Genomic DNA, 26243 nt, shown 5'->3' on the forward strand with positions numbered 1-26243 from the left:
TTCTAGTCTTAACCTTGATGGATCTATGACAGCGTCTGGAAATTTTTAGATTTGTTTCCTTTCCTTCTCCACATCTCCCAATTTGTACTCCACCTAGGACTCCCAAACTAACTGGATAAAGCAATCGTGCCAGATAGGAGTTTACCAGAAATCTTTATAAATTGGTGTGTAAACACAGCTGGTACAAAAGACATAACAGGTCAGATTTGGTAGTGGTGTAAATTGGAACAGGTCCACCGACTTCAAGGAAGCTGTGGCAATTGACAGCAGCAGAGAATTTGGCCCATGGTATCTCCACCAGACACGCATGACGACTATTTGCACAGAAAAGATTGTTAGACAAAAGTCGGTTTGCAAGCTGTTTGGGGCAGGGGTTGTCTTTTTGTGTTCATATAATGTGGGTCCTGGTGCCTGACCAATACAAATAACAATAATTACAAATGGCTTCCAATGATGATGATGATAAACCTATTTTATTTATATCTGATCACATGGTTCTTTGCTATTTTCCTAGGCTACAGGGTTGACTTAGCGACTGTGCTTATTGTTATCTTACACAGCAATGCATATGCATTAAATTGTTGGTTGGCTGAGTTAATGGGATGTGGTGTAGACCTTCTTATTAAATTATATCCCTGAGAGAATAGAGATCTGGGGTTCTCACAAGCACTGTAGCAACACACGGGTGAGTGAAACAAAATCAAATGGTAGCAAAACCCAGACCTGCTGCTGCCTCCTGGGAAATTCTGAAAAACATGCAATTTAGGGTGATTAGCTCGAGATCTCATATCCGTTTTGTGTGTTTCTTTGCCCTTTTCATTACCAGGGACATTTGCCTACAGACAAAAATAGAAGACCTTAAGCCCATGTGTACTCTGGGGAAATTTACAAAAACTCCTTACTGAGTCAAACACCAGTTTGACTGCAGCAGTGCCAGCACGAATGGGAACCAGGGTATAGACTGAAGCTGGACCTGTTTACATTGCAGCGTTAGTGAAAAGCAAGTCTAATCAATGTGATGCTAGAAATGGATCCGGAGACTAGAGCCTTGTCTACACTAATGTCCTCACTGGTGCAAACACTGATTCAGCTAAATCAGATGGGTGTTTTTCTGTACAATTCCCCGAGTTCAGGCAAGGCTCTAGAGTCCGTCTGTCCTCATTCGAAATCGGGATCATTTGCAGGCGTAGCAGAAGGTATAGAATAACCTCATTAAAACAAAGTTCCTGTTTTCCAAGCAAAATAGTCCTTATAATAATATTTTTTTTAAAAAGTCAAAGGAACAGAAATACAGGAAGTGATATCAAATACATCAGCCAAAAAGTGCGTAATCACAGGACCAGATCCTCCAGTGCTGTCAATCAGGAGCAACATCCAATTTGCACCAGCTAAGGCTTGGCCCAAGACACATACCTTTTTCCCTGAGGTAGCAGCAACTCTTTATGCAATATACACTAAAATCCAACCGCCCCCACCTACAAACTACCCATGATTACTCTGGGTAGAAAAGATGTGACCATAAAAAGCTCTGAGAACTTATCATGTGGTTTCCCTTTAGCAGCCTGTGTCCACCCTAGCGCTGTTACAGAATAAGCAGAGCGGGACCCAGGCCTGAAGGCTGCTGTAGTGATGATCCTATAGAGGTATAACAGGACTAAAACTAATGGCAGCTACAGTAGATGGAATTCCAACTTCTGAAGGTCTTGATGGTATCCTTTGAGGCCTCCCAGGGACCCTCACTAGAGAGCTGGAGGTTCTGGGATCAGGCAGCAGTTGGCCACATTACCAACAGTCTGGTGTTTACCCATGACACCCTGAGACAAAGATTCCGCTGATAATCCACAGAACCCTCACAGGAAAGGGCCTGTGGTTTTAATGCACTCCAGAAAAGTGCTACAGCCACACACAGTGCTTGTCTGACTCAAACTCATTCCTCTGAGATCTCCTTGGAACCCCAAACCTCCCTTGTCCAGGATGAGGGAGTTCCTTAATTGGCGAAGACAATAGGAAACAGCCCTGTTTCTACAGTCCTTTCTTCTGGGACTCCAAGCATCTCTCCTGGCCCCCAAGATGGCTTGGCTAACGTGGTCTGGTTCTGCAGTCTTCAGTAACATTAGCTGCAAAGATGCCCATAGGTAATCTGCTGCTCACTTTTCACCCTCCATCAGCGTCCCTCTCCGGATGCAGCTGGGCTCTCTTCCAATACCCCACAGCTTCCGATGTCCAGCTCCACCTCAATCCCAGTTGGCTGTAAGGGAAGCCAAGAGGAAATTAAGCTCGCATATCTAAGGGCTTCTCTATACCGAGGCATCCAGGAAAGTTAATCCAAATTAACTAAAGGCATGAATTTGAACTGGATTAGTGAAACTGTATTAAATCCCGGTGTCAACACCCTCATTCAGAATTAAAGTGGCTTTAATTCAGTTTATTTTAATTCACTTTCAAAGTGAAATAAGTAAATACACACAGGGATTTAATGTGGTTTAACTGATCCATTTCAAATTCACACATTTAGTTAATTCAGATTAACTTTTCTCTATGTCCCCATGTAGACAAGCCCTAAGAGTCCATAATTAAGGTCACATCTGTACCCTACTATCAGTGTCACACTGTAAGCTCTTTGGGGACAGGGATTGTCTCTAACTATTTTATTTAGTGTCCAGTACGATATGGCTCTGATTTTGATTTGGGCTTCTCGTCACAACTGCAATACAAATACACTAGACAGCAATTTGGCTCAGGAAGGGAAACAGAATATAAGGCCAGATCTTCAGGTGGTATAAATCACCATAGATCCAGTGATTTCAATGGAGTTAGAAGGGTTTACACCATCTGAGGAATTGGCATGTAGTATCTAATTTGAAGCTGCAGTGAGAACAATACAACATAGTCACGCATGTTAGTAACTGACCAGGACATCTGAGTCAATGTTCTTCCTCTTGCAAGTAGCTGTATGGGATCTTTAACGACCATGCGTAATCAGGAGTGTTTTGATGGAACAACTGAGTCAGTGTGACCCAAATCAGAAATGGAGCAACTGATTTATTACGTCGGGAATTATAAAATGGGCCATTTAGAAGCGGGGAAAAATACATGCACTTCCACAGTTTATAGCTTGGTTGTATTTTCTTCAAGTCCCCAAAGCTCATCACAGTGTCCTGCTGGTGACTCCTGAATGAAGCCAGAGTTCTTCCATTACATCCCCAAGGACTCAGTCTTTGCCTGGCAACCTCTCTCTGACTTAACTCCAAACCACCTTCTCCACAGCCATCCTCACCATCCCCAGATGGGCTCTCCAGGGACGTCTCACCTGCCGGGAGGATTTTGTTAAGGAAGCAATGCGGCGGGTGCTAGCTTTCCCCCAAGTGCCTTCTCTGCTCTCCAACAGCACCCGGGTGCTGGGCACAAAACTCCAGGAGCGACCTAGGGCTGGTTTCAGGTGACCGCTGCTGCCATCTCTGGTCACGTGATTAGTCACCTGGAATGCAACAAACCAGCTGATCAGTTCCAGCCAGTTAGCAGCAATAACTGCTCCTTCTTGCCATGAAACACTGGGACACTTCGGGAGCTAACGGATGCAACCAGCTGCTTCCACTGATTTTGGTTCCTTTCCTTCCTTTGCCCCTTGTCATGACTGCCCATGCTGCCCTTCCAGTGCTTCATTTGTAATGAAAGAGGTGCTGGGGCTCAAGCAAGTTTTTTTACTTTAATAACTGACGCGGGAGGCCTGGAGGTGCCGCGGCTATGAACTGCCAAGCCTAGAGATGCCAGGGCTCAGGCCTGGCACAAATTAAGCCCCGTGCCCTTCGAAATATCACCCGCTGTGGCTCTTTGTGCCTCTCCAGTGGCTATGCCATGTATACAGGTTTACAAATACGTTACTGCTTCCAAGCTTATCTTTTAGCTCAAGCAATGCTGGACAAGCTTCCCCAAGCAGGCAGTTCTCCAGTCCACCAGAGTCCAAATCCCTGCCTGGCCACCACTTTATGTTTTAGAAACACGAACCTCTACCAGGTCTGTTAGCTCAAACGGGCTCAATTGACTATACATGTTCTAGCCATCAGAGGGAGACAAAGCGCCACAGTGTGTTCACATGGGTAACACAAACTGCTCCGGTAAGACCTGTGCATTGGCTTAAAATGACTGCTGGCCCCAGACTGGCAATGAAGCTAGGAGAGGCCAATGTATAGCTGACTCCTTCATTCCTGGGGACTGCAGTGCCTCCCAGGCGGTGAGTTTAACCTTGAATCTGTGATGGTTCTTCCCCTCTGCTTCTTTGCTTGCTGCTTTACGGGTGATCAGAGCAACAGCAGAGCCGGATTCTCCCAATACATTTTAATGCCCGCTCCAGTATATTGACTATTCATGATGCTTCTCCTCCAGGACCTCCCCATTCGGCACATTGATCAGGGTCACGGCCTTCCTCCTAGGAGTCAAATCCTCAGTGCAAACGCCCAGCCCCAGAACCGAAGAAGGACAGAGCACGGAGGCCTTTCCAGTCACCATCCGTTTATAAATGCTGTAATGCCCCGTACCTACCCAAAGACAACTGGCTCAAGGGCCACTCTGGTAACTAGCCGGGCACCTAGATTATATAGGAATCTACATCAGTTGTTGCATCAGAGACCAATGCAAACACCCCTGTCATCTACCTGTCCTGAACTCCTTCGGTATCCGTGAGCAGAAACAGCCTGTTGGCAGAGTTAATAAAAGCCACAGTTTGCTCAGCTCTGTTCTCGCCAGGCAGTTTGTGGAAGTTTAGCTGCAGTTCAGAGAACAGTCCCAGGCCACTGATGCTTGCAGAGTTGCAGGACTCCCGTTGCCTGCTCCTGTGCAGCTTTGAACAGGTTCACCTCTGTCATAATTCTCTGCCCCCAAATTCTTTTCAACTCCGGGTCCCCTGCTCCCAGCCCAGGAAGAGCAAAGCGAAGGTCAACGAACTCACCACCACAGCCATGCTAAGTTCTCTGGCGAGTGTCTTCAGTTCCCTGGCCAGCTGCATCATGAGGGCCAAGCCTGTGGATGACGATACAATAGCATTTCAGGGCTTGCTTCCATCGGCAGTTTCTTCGAGACCTAGGACCCTCTCCTGAGAGAATGAATCTGGCACAGTTCCCTCAGTCCTCCACACTCCCACCCAGGCAGGTGACCCTGATATATTATGTGAACTTAGTGCAGTTAATACATGCTTATTTGTCAGTCCCTGGATAGTTCTCGTATCCAGGGAACAAACCTAGCATAGGCAGCAGCAGTTCCATCTTTCCCTCCTCCACCCACACCACACACCCCATTAACAGGCACCACCCCTGAACCAGGAGGACCAGAGCTAGAATAACATCACCACCTAGCTCTTCGACGGTGCTTCTCATGAACAGATCTCAAAGTGCGTTACAAAGGAGGTCAGTAGTAATATCCCCATTTTACAGACGGGGAAACTAAGAAGGAAAGCAACTTGTGCAAGGTCATCCCATAAGCCAGGTGGAGAGCCAGGAATAGAACTCCCCTGAGTCCCAGTCGAGTGCTTTATCCACTAGGCCACAATGCCTTCCCATGACCCATTCAACCCTTTGCCTCTCTGCTGAGACTGCCACCCGGCCCTAACTGTGATGGTGACCAGCGTGCACACTTGTTCTCTAGAAACCAGACTGCGAGTCTCCTGCTTGTTTCAGGCCACCAGACAGCCACTAGGTGACATTTTCCCCACTGACTTCCAATAACTACAGGCCAGATGGCTCAGAGGACTGGCAATGGGATCCCTCATTCTTAGACGCAATCAAATGCAGCCCAAGTCAGTAGTGACTAGAAGTTACGCTCTGACCTATGTGAAGTGTTTTACCAATGGCCGTCCACTTCCAGGATCAATCACCTGCAGCATCCAGCCCCGCCACCCCCAGCTTACTAGAAATCAGTGACAAAAATCTGTCCAGGTTCCAACAGCCCCACAAAATTCTGACGAGTAACAAATCAGCTAGGTGTTCGAGCTTATCTGGGAGGGTGTAAATAAGGGGGTATCTGAATGGTACATTTTTAGGTGGTCTCCAGTGAGTGCATTGTATCTGCTGCACTGTTATATAACCCCACACTGCCCTGGAATAAAATACAACAACAACATTTTCCTCTCCCCATTCCATGGGTCATGGGGGCTCAGGGATCAGACTATACTGGGGATCATCGACAGCACAGAATACCAGCCGGAAATGTTGCAGGTAATTAGTGAGATCCAGAAGAAATACTGGAACTGTCTATCCCCACCATGAGTAGCTCAGTGTTTCTTTGCTGCAGAGACCCAGTTTCGAATCCTCGAACCGTGCTCGCCCCGCGGCGCCCCTCACTCACCCTCCGCCTGCCTGCCTCCGAGGAGCGGGCAAATCACAGCTGAGACAGAGTCAACCACCAGCACCTTCACGGGCCCCGAGGAGCTCAGGACCTGGGGAGCGAAGCACAGAGTGTGTGAGGACAACACACAGGGCACCAAGTGCCATGCAGAGTGGCACCAGTAGAGCTTATGCCAGCACAAGAGGCGTGGCCACCAGCAGCTCTGGGATGAAGAGATCAGAGTCCTAAAGAAGCCTGGAAATCCTGATGTCAACAGAACAGTCCACCCAATCCTGCACGTTCGGACTCAAGTGAGCAGCCCCACGGCTTCCCAGGATCGGGCCACCGCTCTGACTGGGTGGATCTTTACACAATCACAGCGAGAGAGCCAGAGCCCCACCTGCTGGGACACGCTGCACCGGAGCTCCTGTAACACATCCAGCATTTTATAGACATCGAATACCCGGGCCACCTGAATCTTCTGCAGAGCCTCCACCTGCAGGGAAAGGAGAGCAGAAGCATCACGCAGAGACAGCTCATTCAGATCCAGCCTCACCCTCTCCACGAACCGCACCATCATCCAAACCCAAACAAGACCTTTCAAAGTCCGGGTGGCTACAATATGTTCGAACCTGGTGCCCAGCATTCCCAGCCAACATGTCTACAAGCATCTTTCATCCCAGGGTCCTCAACCCTGCCCACTGCCCCCAGGTAGCAGTGCCATTATCCCCATTTTACATGTGGGAAAACTGAGGCACAGAATAATTAAGGCCAATGTTTGGCAGCTTAAATCTATAACAAGGGACCTGAATAGGTGGCCTGATTCTCAGGAGGTGCCGGGCACCCAGAGAAAGGAAGGTTTGGTGCTCCTAGAGGGAGCCCGGGGAAGCCCAAGACGACCAAAGGCTGGAGCATGGAATTGCCTGAAAGTCTGTCAGAGGAAAAATCGGATTCCTGGGTATCCGCCCTGCTGGTTCAGGGGCAGGCCACTGTCAGTGACAGCAGCCAAGGAGTCACTAACTCCGCTGCTCTTGATGCTGGAAGCAGTCGGGGTCAGTGATGCAGCCACACTGACCTGCTCCTCTTCATCCCCTGTCCTGGTCTGAGCCAACTGGAGCAAGCGAGAGGCCGTGAACCCGCCCGTGGAGTCGACGTAGAGGACATTCTGCTTGAGGTCATGGGACGTGCTCACAGCTATGCTGAGGCACACCTAGGAGGGAGAGCGCATGGCTGGATCTCACCCCATTGCAGCCGTCCTTCCTAGCGGAGGGGCTTGTTTTCATACTGAACCCAGCCCGTTACACCTGACTCAAGCTAGGGAGCGGGCTCGCTGTCTGCAAACCACTATCACGCAGTCACACAGTGAAGGGACAGCGGAGCCACCAGGGCCCTTCACCTCTGCTAGCAGGGAGATTGACACAGACCTCAGCAAACAGATCCAGGCCTTTGACTCCACCAGGGCACCTGCCATGTGCTCTAGGTAAAGCCTGGTTCACAGCCCCACGTTTCACACATGATGCAAGATGAGTCAGTTTAACACATCTCCTTCTTTGGGCTAGTAGCTGAAGAAGATCAGTGGCCACAGGGGGTAGGATGAGTCTGGATTCTTGCCAGATGTCCGGCAACAGCTGTTTATTGGTCTTCAATTGTTGTAAATATCCCCCCCAGTTAGCACCCCAATGAGCACAGTATCAACCATCAAACAATGAAAGATGGAGTAACAAATGAGGCCCGAGCTCCCTCTTCCCTGTGGATGCAGAATGTGCCACAGGGGATGGGGTGTAGGGAGCTGTCACCTTAAATAACTGGGGGAGGAGGAGGAGGAATTATAACATCTTCTCTGTTAGGCCCCAGAATGGCCTACCTGTGTCTTGCCACTGCCGGGTGCTCCTGTGAGCTCGGTCACTTCCCCAGTGTACAGGCCAGAGTCCAGCAGCCTATCCAAGCTAAAAGGAGAAACACACAACAACAAAGAGAATCAATCCTGAGCTAATGAAGGCTGGAGATCAGCAGCCTCTGGGTATCTGTGTCTCAGATATACCCAGCCAGCACATCCACATCCCCACAGACTCTCCCCCCTTCCTCTCACTCCTCTTTCTGTTTCTGGCAAGGGCGGAAAAACGACAGCAGGGCAGGCATAGGAACAGCGTCCTGAACGGGGAATGCCTTTGCCTTGTTGCAGCTCTGGAGGTTTGAACGCAGCACGAAGGCGACAGGTGGGCTTCTCTGAGAGGTCGCACTTGATTATTATAACCAGTAGGGAAGGAGAAAGGGAGAGTGGTTGATACCAAGTATCAAACTGTTCATTTCTATCCCTGGTCCTCATGCTCAGGGCCATCACGACTCCGTGCTGTTCCGGCAGCAGTAACCATCCTTAATGGCTCAAATCGCCACCTGTGCAAATGCTTATAATGTTCTGCAACCGAATGGGATAAAAATCTCTGACAAGGATGCAGCAGCTGTGCATGTGCACGGGCAGATGAATACAATGGGGGGGTCAGAGCAAGGGTCAACTGCAGGAGTGTAGGCTGGTGGCTTGAAATAGGTGACTAGTGCTAACAGGCTAATGCTGTGGACCGGCAAAGCAGAATCTCTATCCACTCAAGAGGCAGCCCTGCTGCCAGCTCAGTCCCTGCAGGAAGGGAATCCTGACAGACACCGTGTCAGCTCAGATCTCAGCCTAGCGGCTGGAGCTGTCTCCACGTTGAAGCTTAAAATCCAACTTGGCTTCTGGCGACAGAGGGTGGGGAAGGGAAGAACTATTCAGCTTTAACCCTTCGCGTGCGACGTCCTCACCTCCTGCTCCCTGTGGACAGGATGGCCGTGGAGCTCTTGAGTTCCTCGTAGAGATCTGCCCCGTTGACAGGAAAGGCTGAAAACTGTGCCAGCAACACACGTCTCACGGCGACCAGGGCCTGTGTGGACAGACGGCCATACCCAGATGGGACACTGAGGAATTCGGAGAGAGCTTTGTGGCATGGATCATCTTTGTTCTGGGTTTGTCCTGCGCCTAGTACAATGGGTTGTGGGCCATGACTGGGGCAGCTAGGGGACTACCTCAGTACAAAGAATGACGACTTCCCCAGAGAAGGAGCCTTTGCAGACGGACGGAAGGCCCTAAGGAACATCGGGTCAGATCTACAGCGCCCAGCAGACAGACTGACGCGTCGTCAGCCCAGTTGTGCATTAGAGTGAGGTCTCTGCAGACAGACGACCCACATCAAAGCATTTGGCTAAACCTGGCTCTCTCTGGCAGGCTACAGCTTTAGCTCCCAGATTAAACATCAACACCAAGGAATCTCTTCTCACCTTGTAGGACAGGGAGCACTTCCGGGCAACTTCCTCCAGGTCCGAGGAGACGAGGTCCACCACTGCAAGTAACGTTCAGAGATAAGCAGCTGGAGGCCAAAATGTAACAGCCCTGGAATGCCAGAGAACTCCTCAGATATACGGTAACACACGGTGACACTACTCTGCCATATCCTCTCCGAGCCAGAAGACAAGAGCCAAATCCAGCTTTAGGCAGTGAGACCTAACATGCAGCTGTACACACGTACACACACACACACACCGAGCTGTGGTTTCGGAGCTCAGCCCCATGGCTAGCAGGACTCCCTGAGCAGCGGTGAATCAAAGGAACACTCACTGAAGGTGTCTCAGGGCTAGCCTGAGACCCGTTCACTCCTGGGTGTGCAAAGGAGCACAGAGTGTAAAGTGAACGGCCTTTGGGGCTTATCAATCACCCGCTGGCAAACCACGGCACCGTCGTCGTCAGCTGCTCAGGAGCTGCGCGGGACTGCAACAGCAGGGAGCGCGACACGGCAGGATCCCAGTGCGTTGGTAGAGTGGCGTGGAAGCCCAAGACGGGACTAGCAGATCGCGCCTAAGTGCAGCATTTCAGTGTCCCTGCAGAGCGTGGAGAGGCCCAGCGGACAACGCGTGGCATAAAATATACAAGTTGTGCCAAGTGCCAAAATGCTGCGGTGCTGGACGCAGCGCCACAGCCTTAGGGCACAACTCCACAGCCATACGATGTGTGACTGCAGCACGTGTGGACACACCTGAGCTAGCGCAGAGCTCACCAGCTCCACTCACTGTAGCGGTGAAGCCACGGCACGCTGTACACACTGCACAGGCCTTACACACCCGCTTGGGACCCCGCGGATGTTCTCGAGCGGCCACAGCGTCACTGCTAGTGTTACTCAAGCTGGCTAGGTCAAAGCTATGTCTCTGCGTGCTGCATTCCCACTTGCAGCGCAGACGTCGCCTTAGATACAGAGATGAGCCGGACACAGCTCCGTGGTGTCTGGCTGCCTTAACGGGCCGGGGCTTCAGGTACGTCCCCCTCCCACTGCTGAGGAAGGCATGAACCCCATCTCCTACCCTACCCTGCTCCAGCGAGAGAGCAGAGTCCAGTAGGAGGATCTGGGAATGCTCCTTGAGCGCAATACTGAGCTCCCAGCCAGTCCCGCCCGTCGGCACAGGAGCACGGCCCCACAGCACAGGCCAGCAGGCAAGAGAGCTCTGTGCCCTCCCCTGACAACTCCCCGGGGTTCGCCCAGATCCTAGTGCTGAGACCCCGGGATGCCCCTTTACCTGTCGCGATGCCGTTGGCTTTCAGAAGCTGGATCATCTCTGCCGTGAGGCCGGGGCAGAGGCCTGCTCGGAGTATCACCATGTCCCTGTGACAGCCCCTGCAGGGAAGGGGCCAGGATCTGTATGTGGGAAGGCTGAGCGCCACGCAGTCCTACACCCTGCGCAAGAGAGAAGAGGGCGGGTCCATTATTCCGGGGACACAGAAACACCACTGCCTTTCACTCTCTGTACCACCACCTGCGTCTTGGTGGCAGCTCTGTGAACGAAGCCACGGCCAAGTCCCGTGGCCAGCACTGCGAGCGAGGACCATTGCAGGGCTCGCCCTGCTGCCCTGCGCACCAGGGAGCGTCTCTCAGGATCCGGGATGGACGGAATCTGAACGACAAGTTTGTGTAGCCCTCCGCTAGCTCACCGCGGTTCCTGGATCCTGCAGCTGCAGGTCACTACCAGGGTCATGCACAATTATTATTTATCGCTCGTCTTGTGCCAGCACCTGGAGGTGGTCAGGAGGGATCCAGTGTGCTAGGCGCTGGACGCACACAATGCAAAACCAGTCCCTGCTCCATCTTTTCAAGAGGAGCGAGGTCTCCAAGCCCTTTGCGCTGGTCCTGGCATCTTTTCTTTAACGCAGTCATGGCTGGGAGTTTGGCAGGGTAGAAATCAGAGAGCCTGCACCCAGCTCTGACATTGCTAGCGAGGAACACGCATGCACGACACCTCCAAGCCGTTTGCCAGGCACTGGCAGGATGGTTGTGACTGCAGAGGGATCTCAGGCCTGGCTGCAGGGAAACAAGCAGTCCTGGGGAACCTTATTCCTAGTGTGTAGGACTAACCAGCATGCAAATAATGAAGAATCCCAGAAGAGCCCGGTGCGCCGAGACCCCTTCCCGGAGCACCCAGCCGAGCAGGCGGAAGAACACGACTCTGAACAGGGGCATCGCTCCATTCCTGTCCAGCCGCTCTCCCGACACACACACGGGGCAGCCTGTCCCACCTCGCTTCCAGGGCAGGACCCGGAATAAGCAACAGATGTACGGCAGGGCTAGCAAACCTGGCACCCCCCACCCCACCCCGAGGACAGGGCAGCTCCATGGCGAAAGGAGACGGGAACCAGCTCAGTCCCGGAACAGCTGCAGAGCAACCAGCCGCTAGCAAGCTCAGCCCTGAGCGGAGAGCGACCTCCTCCACCCCGTCCCAATTGGTCCCACTTGCTCTCTGCGCATCCCCGGGGACCAGAGCGTAATCTGTGCCAGGGCTGAGCCCCGGCACCCTGGGCTTGCTGCGTCAGTTATGAATGTAAAAACCTTGCTTGGGCCCCTGCACCGCTTGCATTACAAGTGAAGCCCTGCAGAGAACAGACCCCGTCTGACCCCCCCGTGCTCCCCAGGCAGGCAGCGCTCACCTGCAAACACCATGCCCCACACAGCTCAGCTCCCCCAGGCTGCCTCTGCCTCCACTTCCTGCTCCTCGGCCGGGTTCAGAGAGCAAACCCAGCCCGGGCTGTCTATCTCCACCTGCTGGCTGCCTGGGGAGGAGGAGGAGGAGGAACATGCCAGCAGAAGCAGGAAAACACTACCCACGTGTGCGTTCCTGAACCCGGGCCCTGGTCCCTCCCTTTGCCGCAACTTTGAAATCATTCTAGAATAACAAATGTTTTGCACGTCTATAGCCCCTGCCTTCCCAGCTCTCAAAGCAATCCTATTAGAATCACTAGGTTGAGCAGACAGCAAGTGTGAAAAATCAGGATGGGTGTTGGGGGGTAATAGGAGCTTATATAAGCAAAAGACCCCAAAATCAGAACTGTCCCTATAAAATTGGGACATCTGGTCACCCTATGAGCAACTGATAACCCCTATGGTGACAGTGGCTTTCACCCTACAGTCAGATCCACACAGGGGGGATCTCACGGTGGGATCGAGGCCTATCATAACTGAAATAAGTTCGCAACAGATCCCCCGTCCCCTTTCTCTTTTGTCAGTTGTTTACTTTGGCAGCACTTCGTACAGCCCTTTTCATTGCTTCTCTGTATAGTCAGTTGGGCCCCACGCCTGCAACGAGCTTCTGTGCACACAGGCAGGTCGGCTACCTGAGTTAACCCCCCCACCCTGCATGTGTTTTAACTTCATTCACGTGGGCAGCCCCGTCACGTGCAACGAGGCTACACTTGTGCCTATAACTCAGTGCACGTGTGAGCAGGACTTTAATTGTTTAGCCCAGACCCTCAGAGATATTTAGGCTCCTAACTCCCATTGAAATGTAGACCCCTAAACACCCATTGATTTCAACTGAAGTTGGGAGCCTGAATATCTTTGAAAGGCTGGGTCTTTCTTCCTTGCTGAAATGCCCCTCACTGAGAAAGCAGAAAGGAAAACCTTTCCTCACTGGTTTTAATAGCAATTTGTAAAAAATTAAAAAGACACCAGGGCCCCTGTTAGAAACAAACACTGGTTAACAATAATACCCCTGGGCATGCATACAACCCTGTAGGTATCTTCAGATCGCAGTGCACTAACCAGCTTGCTGTAGAAATCCCTTGTCAATGACCCAGACCTGCTCTGAATCTGGTATATGACTTAAAAGCACCACAACTTTACTATGGCTCAGCAAGACAACTGCAGAAGGGAGGAGGGGCGGGGAGAAAAATCCAAGCCTACTCCCAGCTGGGATGCATTTCTAATCAGCTGCTTTGTGGAAGGATGTGGCTCTCTTGCCGGCCAGATTTAGCACAGGTGATTGCCATTCAGTGCCTCCCCCTATCTATAAATAGTGTGAAGGGGGAGGTTGTGGAGTGGATTGATTGCTAAAATAGCAGATACTGCTAATGTTTGGGGGAAGGGATAGTTGGGGAAGAGGGTTAGTGCTGAGAGTGGGAAATTTTGAAAAGGAGCAGCAGCAGCAGCAGCAAATGTTAATGAAGTAGAGCAAACTAATATTGAGATTAGCTAGAAAATAGAGCCAGGCTTAGAACTGAAAAGCAAGATATACTAGGCTGCTGCTTTTTCTGGATGAGTGTTACTAGGCTCTGTCTCTCTCTTTCTGGACTGATCCCTGCTGAATGTTAGGAGTAAAGATTCATTCTTCTAGAAGCTTGTGTCAAGTGAGCAAGGATTGCAAGTTGGAGCTCTTGCTCTTTTTTCTCTTGCATAAACTGCTAACTAGGAGAAGTTCTTGAAATGCAACTCTTTCTGTGCGGGTCTCTAGGAAACAGTAGATACAAGCGGCATACTAAGGCAGCAGAAAGGAAACCTCTTAAATAGTCACTGTAAGGGAGCAGGCAACTCAAATGTGATCAGAATGCAAGTTACTTTTACTGATGTTGCTCCTTCATATAAGGACTTGTAGCTTTAAACAAGTCTGTGGTCTTGTTAGTGTTCATGTTAAAATTACTCCAGCAGCTTGAGGTAGCAAATCTAAAAGGCTGGGTCTGCAGAGTTTGAGCTCTGAGCACTGCACCCTAATAGCCACCTGAAAGCAAAGTAGCAAAAGTTCTTGATAAGGATCCTTAGGCAGAAGTAACCAAAATGCTCTTCAAACATTGCTTCAATATACCCCTGATTTCTGGGCTCAGTTCAGTTAATAGTTCTCTGCAAACATGCAACGATCACTAGCTAATATTGCAGGCTCTCTAGAGACTTTAAATACTATCACAGCATCAGAATGAGTAACGCTTGCTGCTGAAGTACTTCGGTACAAATTCTTGATCTAATATTCCCACCCTCGAGTCCACTAGGGCTAGAGTGTGTAATCCACAAAGCAAGGAAGGGATACTTTTCCTGTGCCAAACTGGTTGTGACATACTAACCCAGGACTGATTCTCTGAAAAGCAGGAAGGCTTCTGGGCTATGGGAGTGAAATGAAACAGTGTCAATTTCAGACCTGCTTAATGGCTATCTTAACTACAGTCTGAGTTAGCTTCTGAATGAATCTCCCTTTCTAGTTCCATGGGGACAAGTAGCCTTAAAGAACTGACTGCTTTCTTGGAAACAGATCCTAACCTGTGGAACGAACTGCCACAGGATTCAAGGTCTAACACAGATTTTCCCCATCTTCCACCCTAAGGCTAAGGAGTTTTTGACCTGGCTTTCTCTACCAATACCAAACAGCACTGTGCACACTAGTGAGAATACAAAACACAGCACTCCCCTGCACACGCTTCTCCCCCGGGGGGAAGGAGAGTCCCTCTGCTTAATGCATGACTGGAAGATGTTCAGATACTATGGTAATGTGCATGGTATAAAATCCTACATAGACTATAACAAAGCAGGGTTATTTCCGTAGTGCAGCTTTGGAAATGGCTGGCGGTTAGCTCTGCTACTCTGTTTAATGTGTTGGCTGTACAGTAAGAAGTCAACTCTCAGATTCTGTGATGCGCTCAAAGGGCTAGTAAGTTACCTTGCTAAACGCTGCTCTCCCCAGATCCTGCGTATGACACACAGCCCTATTCAAACTTGTTCTTCGAAGGTACTCAGAGCTGGGAATACTGCAGGACTGCGCTGTAAACAATGTAGCTAGGACTAGAAATAAGCATAGTCCCCTTTAGCAGTCTGTCTTGTCACCACGAGGTGAGACACTCACTGGAATCCCAACTCCCTGCAGAGAATGCTGACAAACCGCAGACTGTCTCCGTCGTATGTTGACCAAACAGCAAGTGTGGAAAAATTGAGATGGGGGGGGGGGTAATAGGAGCCTGTATAAGAAAAAGACCCAAAAATCGGGACTGTCCCTATAAAATTGGGACATCTGGTCACCCTACTCTGTCAGATCCTCTAAACTGGTAGCCCTGAGCTGAAGAAATGGCAAATCTGAGGCCTACCTCACCGAAAGACTAAACATGGGCATTTTCTGATGCATGCCAGAAAAAGTGGAGTTTAAACTGGTCAGGCTCTCCCCTCCTGGATGCTCACCAGATTACTGTGCACGGTCTCTGCTTCTGGCACACTCCAGACTTTCTGGTATCCCTTGTGGGCTGTGGGGTCCCCACTTCCAAACCTTAATCCCCAAACCAGTGGTGAACAACCCACAAGCCTAAGCGCACCCTTCTTGGCACTCCTTGTGGGCATTCTAGTAGATAGTCATCCTCTCTGAGCGATGCGTGACTGCTGAAGTAAAGAGACTTTGCAAAAGGATTTCTGGAACAATCACACTGCTCTGCAGAGAGTACAAGAGATGCAGACCTGTGCAAAAGCAAACACCTGAGTCCCTGCCTCAGTTTCTTCACCACTCGAGTTCTTTGGGACTTGATCAGTGCTGGTTCTGGGAGACCAGGATCGCCTTGCCCTTTCCTTCTTGGTCTCTTCTTCCCCTCTGAAATGACCAGTGAGGAGTTCTGAGAATCATAGAACTGGAAGGGACCTTGAGAGGTCATCTAGTCCAGTCCCCTGCACTCATGGCAGAACTAAGTATTATCTGGACCAGGGGTTCTCAAACTGGGGGTCGTGAGGTGGTTATGGAGGGGGATCGCGAGCTGTCAGCCTCCCCCTCAAACCCTGCTTTGCCTCCAGCATTTATAGTTTCCACTTTTTGTAGGACTCTTTTATTTATTTATTTTTAGCTCATAGAAGATGTCCTGGTTAAGCCAGCATGGTCTCTTGCCATACTTCCTATATTTCCTATGGAGTGGGATAGTTTGCTCTTGTGCCCTTAATGTCTCTTTGAAAAACTGCCAACTGTCTTCAATTGTTTTTCCTCTTAGATAAGATCCCATGGGAAGCAAGTCTACCAACTCCCTAAGTTTGCTAAAGTCGCCTTCTTGAAATCCATTGTCTTTTATTGTGCTGTTTAGAATCATGATCACTTTCACCCAAGCTGCCTTCCACTTTCAAATTCTCAACCTGTTCCTCCCTATTTGTCAAAATCAAATCTGGAACAGCCTCTCCCCTAGTAGCTTTCTCCACCTTCTGAAATAAAAAAATGGTCTCCAATATATTCCAAGAACTTGTTGGATAATCTGTGCCCTGCTGAGTTGTTTCCCCAACAGATGTATGAGTAGTTGAAGTCCCTCATCACCACCAAGTCCTGGGCTTTGGATGATTTTGTTGTTAGTTTTTTTTTTTTTTTAAAAAGCCTCACCCACCTCTTCTTCCTGGTTAGGTGGTGGGTAGTAGACCCCTACCATGACATCTCCCTTGGTGTGTTTTTTTTTTTTACCCCTTTTACATCCTTTGCTAGACTTCCAGTCTCCTTTGCCAGGTGACACCCTACCACCCCAAATCAGCATCAGCCCCCCATCAGGTGATCTGTTGCTTGGTCACCACCCCTCTGGAGTCAGACTTGGAAATCTAGCCAGGCAATAGCCAGCTCTTAGTCCACGGATGCTTCCATTTGAACTGATCATCGGGGTTTAACAGCCCTCCGGTGTTAGCTCTCCGCTAGGTGCAAGAGTTTCTCCTGGCACCACTTGGGCGTGGAGGCTACAGAGCTAAGGTGAAGGCAAAGGACAATCTTATAAACAAAACAGTGCTTAGAAAACAGTGGAGTTTGTTTGTGTGTAAATCACACTGCAGAGTCCAGGCAAGTCCCCCAAACCACAGTGAGCCACTTCTCTCTCACTTGGAAACACTGATTTGTGTAAATCTGACGTAGGGCAGGTTATTCCATGGTTGTCCACTTGGGGGTTCTTGCACCTTCCTCTGAAGCATCAGGTATGTGCCAGCGTTCCAGCCAGGATACTGGACTGGATGGACCCACTGGTCTCATCTGCTCGGGCAGTTCTTTGTTCTTCAGACCCAGAACTGCCAAGGGTGCTTTGGAGCAGAGTATCCTTCTTTTTACCCTCCTCCTCCACCCCCATCTCAACAAACATGTGTCACTGGCTCTTCAGCCTCCAGCACTTGCTGTCTCCTTTGTCAGAAACTCCCTCCTTAAATCTATATTCCTGGAGCAGAGACACACAACACCCCATCCAGGAGGCTCAGGGCCACCAATTACCCTGTCTCAGTAGCCACACTCTCTCCCCCTCACTTGTTCTTTCTTGAGTTGATGGGGATTCACTCTGCTCCAGAGTGGTCCATCCTGCTACGCAGGGTACCTCTGCCATGGTGCCACGGGGAGGGAAGATATATTTTGCAGGGGCAAATCTAAACTGAGCAGAGCTGCATTAAACTAGGCACAGCTGGCATCAGGGTGAAATGCCATCAGTAAGGGGAGGGTTGGCACAAGATGGTTAAACTACCTTCTGGCAGCTTCCCCTATCCATGCAGGGTTCTTTTCCTCCTCCTACTTCAGTTACAATGACAGTGCCTTGGCGTGGGACGCTCCAGTCCATTTCAAGTATTACAAAACACTGGAGTCATCCTGGCCCCCCAGATTGTCCCACCCCCACCCCCTTCCTAGGGCCAGGAGAACTTGAGGAATCTTTCCAGACCTCCACCACGAGGGCAGGAAAATGAGCCAGTCTTGGACAATAGGTACCTGCATGCCCCAATGCCCTCCCATGGCTCTGGGGAGCACGGGCTCACATCTAGAGGCACATGCAGGTGCTTTTAAAGGCACCTGGGCTTCCCAAACTGCTATAGAGGGAATAAATCACAGCACCACATGCAGATGCTGCTAGAGGGGAGAGTAGAGCAGATCAGGCAATGGGCAAGACCATCTGGGTCTGGAACAGGGACCTCTGAGCCTGGCCTGGAAATCTTCTCTCTGCACCACATTCTGGCTTATTCCTCCCTGCTATTGGGGGAGACAGACCTGGGGCCCAGGGGGAACGTCTGGCCCACATCCCCAGCTCCAAACTGATTACTGGCTTCTCAAACCAGTCCTGGGGGAATTCAAACAGCCCTGCAGTGCTGGGAGGCCTCAAGTCATATCCTGTCCTTGACCCTACTGGCTCCCTCTACCTCGGAGTACTGTTATATGGCGGAGAGCAGTCACCCTCAGCCAGCTTAGTTACTGTTTAACAATACCCCACGGTGTGAGAGGTGACCCCTTCCCCAAGGAGCTTACACACTAATTTTAAGACATCACACACACACACACACACACACACACACACACACACACAACAACAAGACTGTGGGGTTTATCCAGCAAAGGCCAATATACAGCCCAATAGAGCATGGAACTGAATAAGTAACAGGAGTTCCAGCTCCCAGATGGAGCCCTATTAAAGTAATCCTCCAGGAAGCCCCGAAGTAGCCAGAACAGAGGCTGCAAGCTAGCATGGTCTAGGGAGACGTGCATTCTGTGGTGAGATGGAAACCCTGGTGCACAAGTGTGAAACTCTGACATGCACCTGCTACTAGGACCCGCTTGAGAGAAGCAGCTGGTGAAGCTGCTCTGGCCTCCTGGAGCAGGCAGCAGGCGCCACGAGGGATGTGCAGCCCTATGTGCCGGGCTGTAGTGCAGGAGGTCCCTCCTCTCACTGTCACCAGCCGTGGTGCACCAAGGGGGTTCTACCATCTTCCCAACAAGGTGCTGCTTGTGTAGCGGGGGTTCAGCAAGGAGGTTGTCCCCTTCGGCAGCCAGACTAGACCTGCCCACAATTCCCGGGGAAGTCCTGGTAAGAGACCAGCCATGGCTCAGATCTCAAGGGAGCCCATTCGGATGGAGGTGGAGCTGCTGGTTCTATCAGAGCCCTTGGGCGTGGCAGAGGAGCTGTGCCCCACACACTCAGTGCCGGACTATGTTCCTCTGAGAGAATCCTCTCCATGTCCACATAGCTTAGCTGCATCGACAACAAAGACAGCAAAACTCTGCAGGTTCCCCAAAGCACTTCTCCGTGCTTGCATCAGTGGGTTTGCACACTTCTACCCAGAACTGTAGGACATGCTTCTCCTCTGTACGTTGTCAAGCAGTAAGTTAACCGTAGTCGCAACCATCCACTTCTCTCCAATCACCCTTGATTTTAGCAGGGATCGTGATGCCGGTGCAATTCTGTCCTTATCGAATAGTGAGCTCACGATGTCCCCCAAACCACCCACTGTTCTGTACAGCTCCATGGCACGCTGAAAAGCAAGCCACTCTCAGGCCCCCCGATGCAATGAAACAGACCTTCTGAGAAACTCTAACCCCAAAGTCAGTCCAGTGCACTGAAGAAGAGGGACCAGCATTTCTCTTGTGCTGTTCCACCTTCACATGCTTCACAAGAGCCACGTCCATAGCAGGCACAAAGTGTCCATTTGTAGGCTTGGCAGCGAGTCAGACCAACATCTCCTACGATGGGCATAATCCATTTTCAGGACCTTTTCTTCTTGACACTGCTTGCAGTAGCTTTGTCTGGACTTGGCCTGTTTGCTTGAGGATCTGGAACCAGAAGCTGTTCTTTTACCCAATGTAGCAGCAAAAAACAGAACCTGCAAATCTTGGACTCTAGGAAAGTAACCAGGGCCGGCTCCAGACCCCAGCACGCCAAGCGCACTCTTGGGGCGGCGTCCCGCGGGAGGGCAGCAGGCAGCTCCGGTGGACCTCCCGCAGGCATGCCCCCGCGGCGTGCTGCCGTGCTTGGGACGGCGAAATGGCTAGAGCCGCCCCCTGGACAGAGCCCCTCTCCACTTGGCCCCGCATGTTTTCCCCTCCCCCCCTCCCCCCCCCCGCATGTCACCTCTGTGTATCGTCCTTTGCTAGGACAAATTTTAATGCCAACCAACTCTGACCATGGGATGGTGACACCATTTGGCACAAGTATTAGTCAATTTCTGTGCCATTCTCTAACACTAAATATGTTTCAGTAAATGTGAAAGGGCCACCCTGGGAAATACATATTTTTAACATCAAACAAAGTTCCGGTTGACCACTGTGGTAGTGGAAAGACTGCTGGTGCCCCCTGCTATTCACCAGTCTGCACCCAGCCCCTGTGCCCAGCCAACCAACTGCCAGCAACTTGGTCCCACCAACACCCCCTCTCCCCAGTGGCTAATATTCCCGGGGGGGAGGGGATGAGGTTTGTTTAGCAGCACTGACTCCCAAAGGAAAATGAAATGATCTACCTCCATGCCATGGTGCCAGCAAGAAGTGTTCCTCCAACCACCACCACCTACGTGTAAGGGCCCTCTCTCGCTTACCTGAGCCGATGGCTAACAGGGAGGATTTTCAATGATGTACAAGAAGGAATAGTAGCAATGTAGCTGCAGGAAGGAAAGTGAAACCCAGTCCACAACCTAACCTTCTATTGGTCCATTCCAAAACCTTACCGAATCCAAAGAAATTTTGCTGTGTTTCAGCGTGGCTATTTAATCAGTGATATTTACGTTTGCGGGTTTTTACAGTGAACAGGTTGGCTAGTCATGCCTCAGACCACTTTTTAAAAACATTGCAGCCCATTGGCAGCCAGGGAGAAGATGCCTGAGCAATAACCTTCAGTCACACTTCAAAGCACATGCTAATTGGCTGGGGGAGTCAGGAGCCTTGATCTCCTGCTTATTTCTACTATTGCTCCCCTGAAAGAGGTGCATTTTGTGTGGCAGGTTTATAGGGTATTCCAGGCAAAATTGGCCGGTCACCTTAACTTGGAGACCCAGCAGACACCTGCTCTGTCATGGAGTCTTAGAAGTTAGAGATGGAAGAGACCTATTAGGTTATCTGGCTTGGACGAGGCCTAATGTGGGTTTGGATTGCAGCACCTGGGTACAAGAGGCAAAATGAATGTTAAGTTTGAGCACAGTAACTTTCTGTTCCTCTCACATCTCCAAACGCTTCCCCAGCCACATGGAAAGATGCAGACTAAACTGATAAACTTCATCCCCATTGAACATATTAATCGCCTTGCCATCTGGTCTCCTGCCATCTGAAATGGCAGGCATCTTTCCTCGGTGCAGCTCTCATCTTCAAGTCATGGGCCTCCATTACTTCCCTTTCCCTAGACGGTGATAGATCCCAGAGTTAGGAAGTTCTCCCCCATATTCAGCTTGTTTCTCTTTTGCTCTTCATCCCATTGCCTATACCTGGTGGAAGGCATCTCTGTAGACGTCTTTGCTTTTCCTGCCACTTACAGTGGGTAGAATATTGATTATTTGAATTTGGTGTCACTCCTGTTTCCGGATAGCACTCAACTATCAAGGAGTTAACTCATGTACCTGGTTCGGTTGGACTGCAGCTTCTCTCTCAAAACACTCTCTTGCCTCTTTATTGTTTGGGGGAGGACAGAGGTTTATATGTCCCAGCTCTACTTTTAACATTAAACTGCAGAACTGGATGCTTGCAGGCAGGTTTTGGAAGCGCTCACATCATTACTTGATACAGCACCTGCTGTTTTGTTCATCCCCTTTATGTGATGAATTCTCCCATAGGAAGCTGGGACAGCCAGACTCCAGTGTTAGTTTTCCATTGGATCCCTTCATTTAATGCAACCAGGTGAGTGTCTGTACACCTGTAAACTTCCTACCCTATGGCTAGGGTTTAAAAGAAAATTAAGACAGCTCACAATGGCCAGGCTCTCTCTCTTAAAAGTAGCATAACTTTTTTTTCTCTTGGGTGCTGTGTTTTGCTTAGGTACCTGGATGCCTCTCGCTCCACTTTGAAGCTGGGATGCTACAGACATGGACAGAACTTGCGGTGGGGTTGACTTCTGGAGTTACCAGTAGTTCTTCTCTGAAAGACAGTTACCTAGTGCTTTAAAATCTCCTTGAAATTCCCTTTCATGTCTCCAGTCCTCCTGAATATAATCCACTATTACGCTGTTGTGTTCTCTCTGCACCTTCGACTTTCACAACATAAATTTAGTCTGCAAACTCAGTATAACCATAACGAAAAATGTCACTCTGTATTCCTTTTGTCCTAAACCACCCTCTTTCTCCATTGACATTAGTCAACCAAACTGCTCATAAACCAATATCTTCAGTTATTTGGCCTTTACAGATTTGTTTTAGATTACAGATTAACTGTTTAAACTGAACTCCTCCATGAGCCATTATAAAGGTCTTTTGGGTTTTATGAAGGCACTCTCTAAACTCACTACAGGGTGATGAGGGATGATATTTGTGAGTTGTCAGCGTGTTGTATTAATGAAGGCTCCAGTCGTGGTGTCCCAGGAAGGAGCTCAGACTTGCCATTCTGTCTGTTGAAAGTGTCTCTTGCGACTGGGAGTAGAGGCCCGGAACCACCTTGCCATGGGTTTTACCTCACTGCCCATCCATTTTCCATAGCAGGGGCCTCTTTGGCTTGGTTCTCTCAGGCCTGTCTGGTTCCATCCTGCCTCAGGACCTTCTGGCCTTTCCCCTGGCATCCTCAATTTGCTTCCTTATTTAAGTCCCAGGTGCTCTCAGACCTCCTCGCTCAATCCTACTTGGAACTGGTGCAGCTGGACCACCTCATTCCGCTCCACATCTGCTGTCAGACAACAAATATGCGGTAAACGTTGCAACCAACCCCTGCCTGTTGACGCATCTGCAGGGGGGCTTCAGCCAAATGGGTGTGACAGGGTCCTCCGCTCACCGCCCAAGATGGTGCTGCCTCTTGGTCGTTCTGGAGAACAGGTCACAAGGTCAACACCCTTTCCACGGTGGCAAGCCGTCTCTCCAGTTCTCCATCTGGGTCTGCAGCCCCTCTCTCGCTCCACGAGCTGCTGCTGCCTCTTCGTGACTTGGCCTTCCGGCCAGGTCACTATTTGCATTTCCCCTTCCTGGGTTGGAAAGTCTCCTCCCACAAACAGGGATTTTGTCCAGTTGGAAAAGACCCCATTGCAGGACCAATGACTACAGGGATGTTTGGAAAGGATATGAGAGGTTGAGGTATGACTGATTACCAAGGTGTAGGTTGAATCATGGGCGCTGATGGGATTGTTGGTGCAGGCATTGGAGGAATCTGAGTGTGTTTGTTGCAATGGATGGCAATCTCACTGGAACAGCAGGAGGAGCCTTTCTGTTGTAGTGCTAACAATTCTTAATTGCTCATTGAGATTGGCCATCGTGGCTTTGATCGCCATCATATCGTTTTGGAGATCCTTTGGCTCTCTCAAGTGAGCTATTATCCTTAGCTAGAAGATTTGCTAGACGGCTACATCTTTTGTAACAGGTCTGAGGTCTTTGCCTCTGTTAGGCCCATCTCGTAACTTGGATCATCCGCTGAGGTCTGAGCTGCCTCTACTGCTTCTGGGTCCAGACTCTCCAATAGCTCGTCCATGGTGTGACCTGCTAATTCATCCAGCAGTCTGTGCATCTGTCTCACCTGTAGTCTCACTGATCCCTACTCTGACTGCCGCCTCCTCTGAGCCTCCTCCCATATGGACACCTGTGATGCGCGTTGTGACTTCGGACCTGTACAAGGGTTTGCCGGGGCTCGACCCCCTCTGGGGTGGTGGGGAGCCACACCGGCTCACTAACAGCAATTGACACTTGGGGAATTAGTCTGTTGCAGGGTCTCCCTCGGCAGCCCTTGCGGTACAGGAACAAACACCGTAAGCCCAGGTCCTGGGTCAGGGCGGGGCAGTGCAGAGTCAGAATTCAGGCCCTCAGGCCAGGCTGAGCAACAATAGTAGGCCCAAGCCTCCAAAGGGCGGAGGAGAGGGGGAGATGGCCACCGACGCAGGCCCTCCCACTCCACTGCATCCCAGCCCGGGGCCCTAGCAACGGCAGAAGTGGGGATCCTGGCCACAACACACTGACATGGGCTCTGGCAGTGCTGCAGCCAGACTAGGGTCAGCTGCCCCCGGGCTACTTCCAGACTTCCCCTCGGCTCGTACCTGGGTCAGGGTGATGTCCTCTGTGGGGGAGTCCGGCACTATAGGTTCCTTGGGGTAGTGGGCTTGCGGCAGGCCCGGCAACTCCTCTGGGTAGCGAGCGCAGGGCAAGTCAGGCCAGTCCTGGCCTGCAGCTTGGGCCGCGGGGTTTTCCCAGTCACGGGCTAGACTGGAGACATCTGGTCTCTCCGGCGGCTGGGGCCTTACTGAGCTCTCAGGGCCGAGCCTTTATACTTCCGGGTCGCCACCTGACCCGCTGAGGGGCGGGCTCAGAGCCCCTTAGCTCCGCCCACTCCAGCCTCCGGATGGGCTCGGCACCCTCTGGGACAGCGGGGAGCCACCCCGCCTCACTACAGGACCCTTTGTTCATTGTAGTGCTCCTGGTTGTATGTTCACCATGATTCAACCTACGAAGTAACTTGACTAAACACTTAAAGCTGGCGTCCTCTAGCTCAGTGTCTATCTAGCGTACTTTTTCCCCCACAGACAGGCTCAGGCAGTCTTCCTATTCACTGCCTCGTAGTGCCACTCGCTCGGTGGCTGGCAGGGGAACTCCGGCCTGCTCTCTTCTCTGGGTTCCAGCTCAGGGACCCTCTTGCCAGCAGTCAAGGTCTGGTCCCTCTTAGACCTTACTGCCTTTCCCTGAGCTGAGCCATGCGCTTGGCCCCCCTCCCCCGGGTTTGCCAGCCCAAACGCACCTCCCCTCTCCCAGGGAGTGACCACATACTTTCCCAGTAGCCCCCTTCTGGTGCCAGTTTCCTGCCTTTATAGTCCCAGCTCTGGTGGTTCCCTCCCTCAATCAGGGGGTTGCTGATGCTGTGGCCTGCTGGGTTAATTAGCTCCCTTCTCAGTGCACATTAACCCTTTCAGAGCAAGCGTGGGGTGAACACCCCCTGTCAGGGGGTGATCAAAAATGGTGGCCACCGCCCAGAGGAAAGCATTCCGGTCTGCCAGTGTCCCGCTGTCATGCCCCTGCAAAGCAGAGCCCCAGTCCAAGGCTTCTCCAGTTAACAGGCTCATCACCAGTCCCATCTTGGCTTGATCAGTGGGATAGGCCTGGAGACAGAGCCCCGAGAGTAGGCAGCACTGATGAAACTATCCCTTCAATTTGACTGTTCCTGTCAAACTGTTCAAGCCCTGTTCAGGTGGTGAGGCAATGGCCCAAGCCTGGGCTACCTGTTCATGGAGGGCTTGGTTCTCTGCCAGAAGCTGTCACCCCCAAGCATGGCTCTCTGCAGATCAGAGACCCCATGGGGTTCACTAGGGAACGGGGTGCATGGTCCCTCCATTTCCCTGCTTGGGCGTTGGTCGTGAAGGGGCCAGGGGCATCTGTGCAAATTCTCATGGCTGAGGTATGGGCAGCCAGGCCTAGGGGGTGGAGACTGAGTCAGAAGCCAGGAACCAGAGCTGAGTTTTCTGGTGTCCGAGTTATTTCCACTTCTCTTTTAATGTTGTATTTCCAGCACAGCTGGAATAGGTTAGGGGTTTGTTACAGGAGTGGGTGCATGAGATTCTGTGGCCTGCATTGTGCAGGAGGTCAGACTAGATGATCATAATGGTCCCTTCTGACCTTAAAGTCTATGAGTCTATATGTTGGGTAATTTAAAAAAAAATGGTATGAGAAATACAGGGGATGGATCACTTGATGATCACCTGTTCTGTTCATTCCTTCTAGGGCACCTGGCATTGGCTACTGTCGGAAGACAGGATACTGGGCTAGATG

The 26243-nt window shown here is 50.9% G+C and overlaps 1 protein-coding gene across 5 annotated transcripts; it reads right to left on the minus strand.

The window, feature by feature from the left end:
- Positions 1 to 453: 453 nt before the first annotated feature.
- RAD51D (RAD51 paralog D) lies at positions 454 to 24642 on the minus strand. 5 transcript variants are annotated; one of them, XM_044994309.1, is made up of 11 exons: positions 24524 to 24642; positions 10912 to 11069; positions 9625 to 9686; positions 9112 to 9230; positions 8180 to 8261; positions 7391 to 7525; positions 6716 to 6811; positions 6337 to 6427; positions 4946 to 5016; positions 3311 to 3478; positions 454 to 2248 (listed from the first exon to the last, which is right to left on the minus strand). In XM_044994309.1, the coding sequence occupies exons 2-11, from the start codon at positions 10991 to 10993 to the stop codon at positions 2165 to 2167; spliced, it is 990 nt and encodes a 329-aa protein (XP_044850244.1). In that variant the 5' UTR covers positions 10994 to 11069; positions 24524 to 24642; the 3' UTR covers positions 454 to 2164. The 5 variants fall into 5 exon arrangements, with proteins under 5 accessions (XP_044850244.1, XP_044850243.1, XP_044850245.1 ...); XM_044994308.1 differs by lacking the exon at positions 24524 to 24642 and adding an exon at positions 13425 to 13532; XM_044994310.1 differs by lacking the exon at positions 24524 to 24642 and adding an exon at positions 12898 to 12971.
- Between the last annotated feature and the right edge of the window lie 1601 nt (positions 24643 to 26243).

This window comes from Mauremys mutica, chromosome 19 (genome assembly GCF_020497125.1).
Source record: "Mauremys mutica isolate MM-2020 ecotype Southern chromosome 19, ASM2049712v1, whole genome shotgun sequence".
Lineage (NCBI taxonomy): Eukaryota > Metazoa > Chordata > Testudines > Geoemydidae > Mauremys > Mauremys mutica.

Bases quoted from the DNA above. Each gene is read 5' to 3' on its own strand.
- RAD51D (XM_044994309.1), bottom strand. From the start codon at position 10,993: ATGGTGATACTCCGAGCAGGCCTCTGCCCCGGCCTCACGGCAGAGATG. The intron at 6,812-7,390 runs GTCAGTGTGGCT...CTTTCCCTGCAG, and splicing joins CAGGGGATGAAGAGGAGCAG to GTGGAGGCTCTGCAGAAGAT. The intron at 3,479-4,945 runs GTGAGTTCGTTG...GTTGCATTCCAG, and splicing joins AACTTAGCATGGCTGTGGTG to GTGACTAATCACGTGACCAG.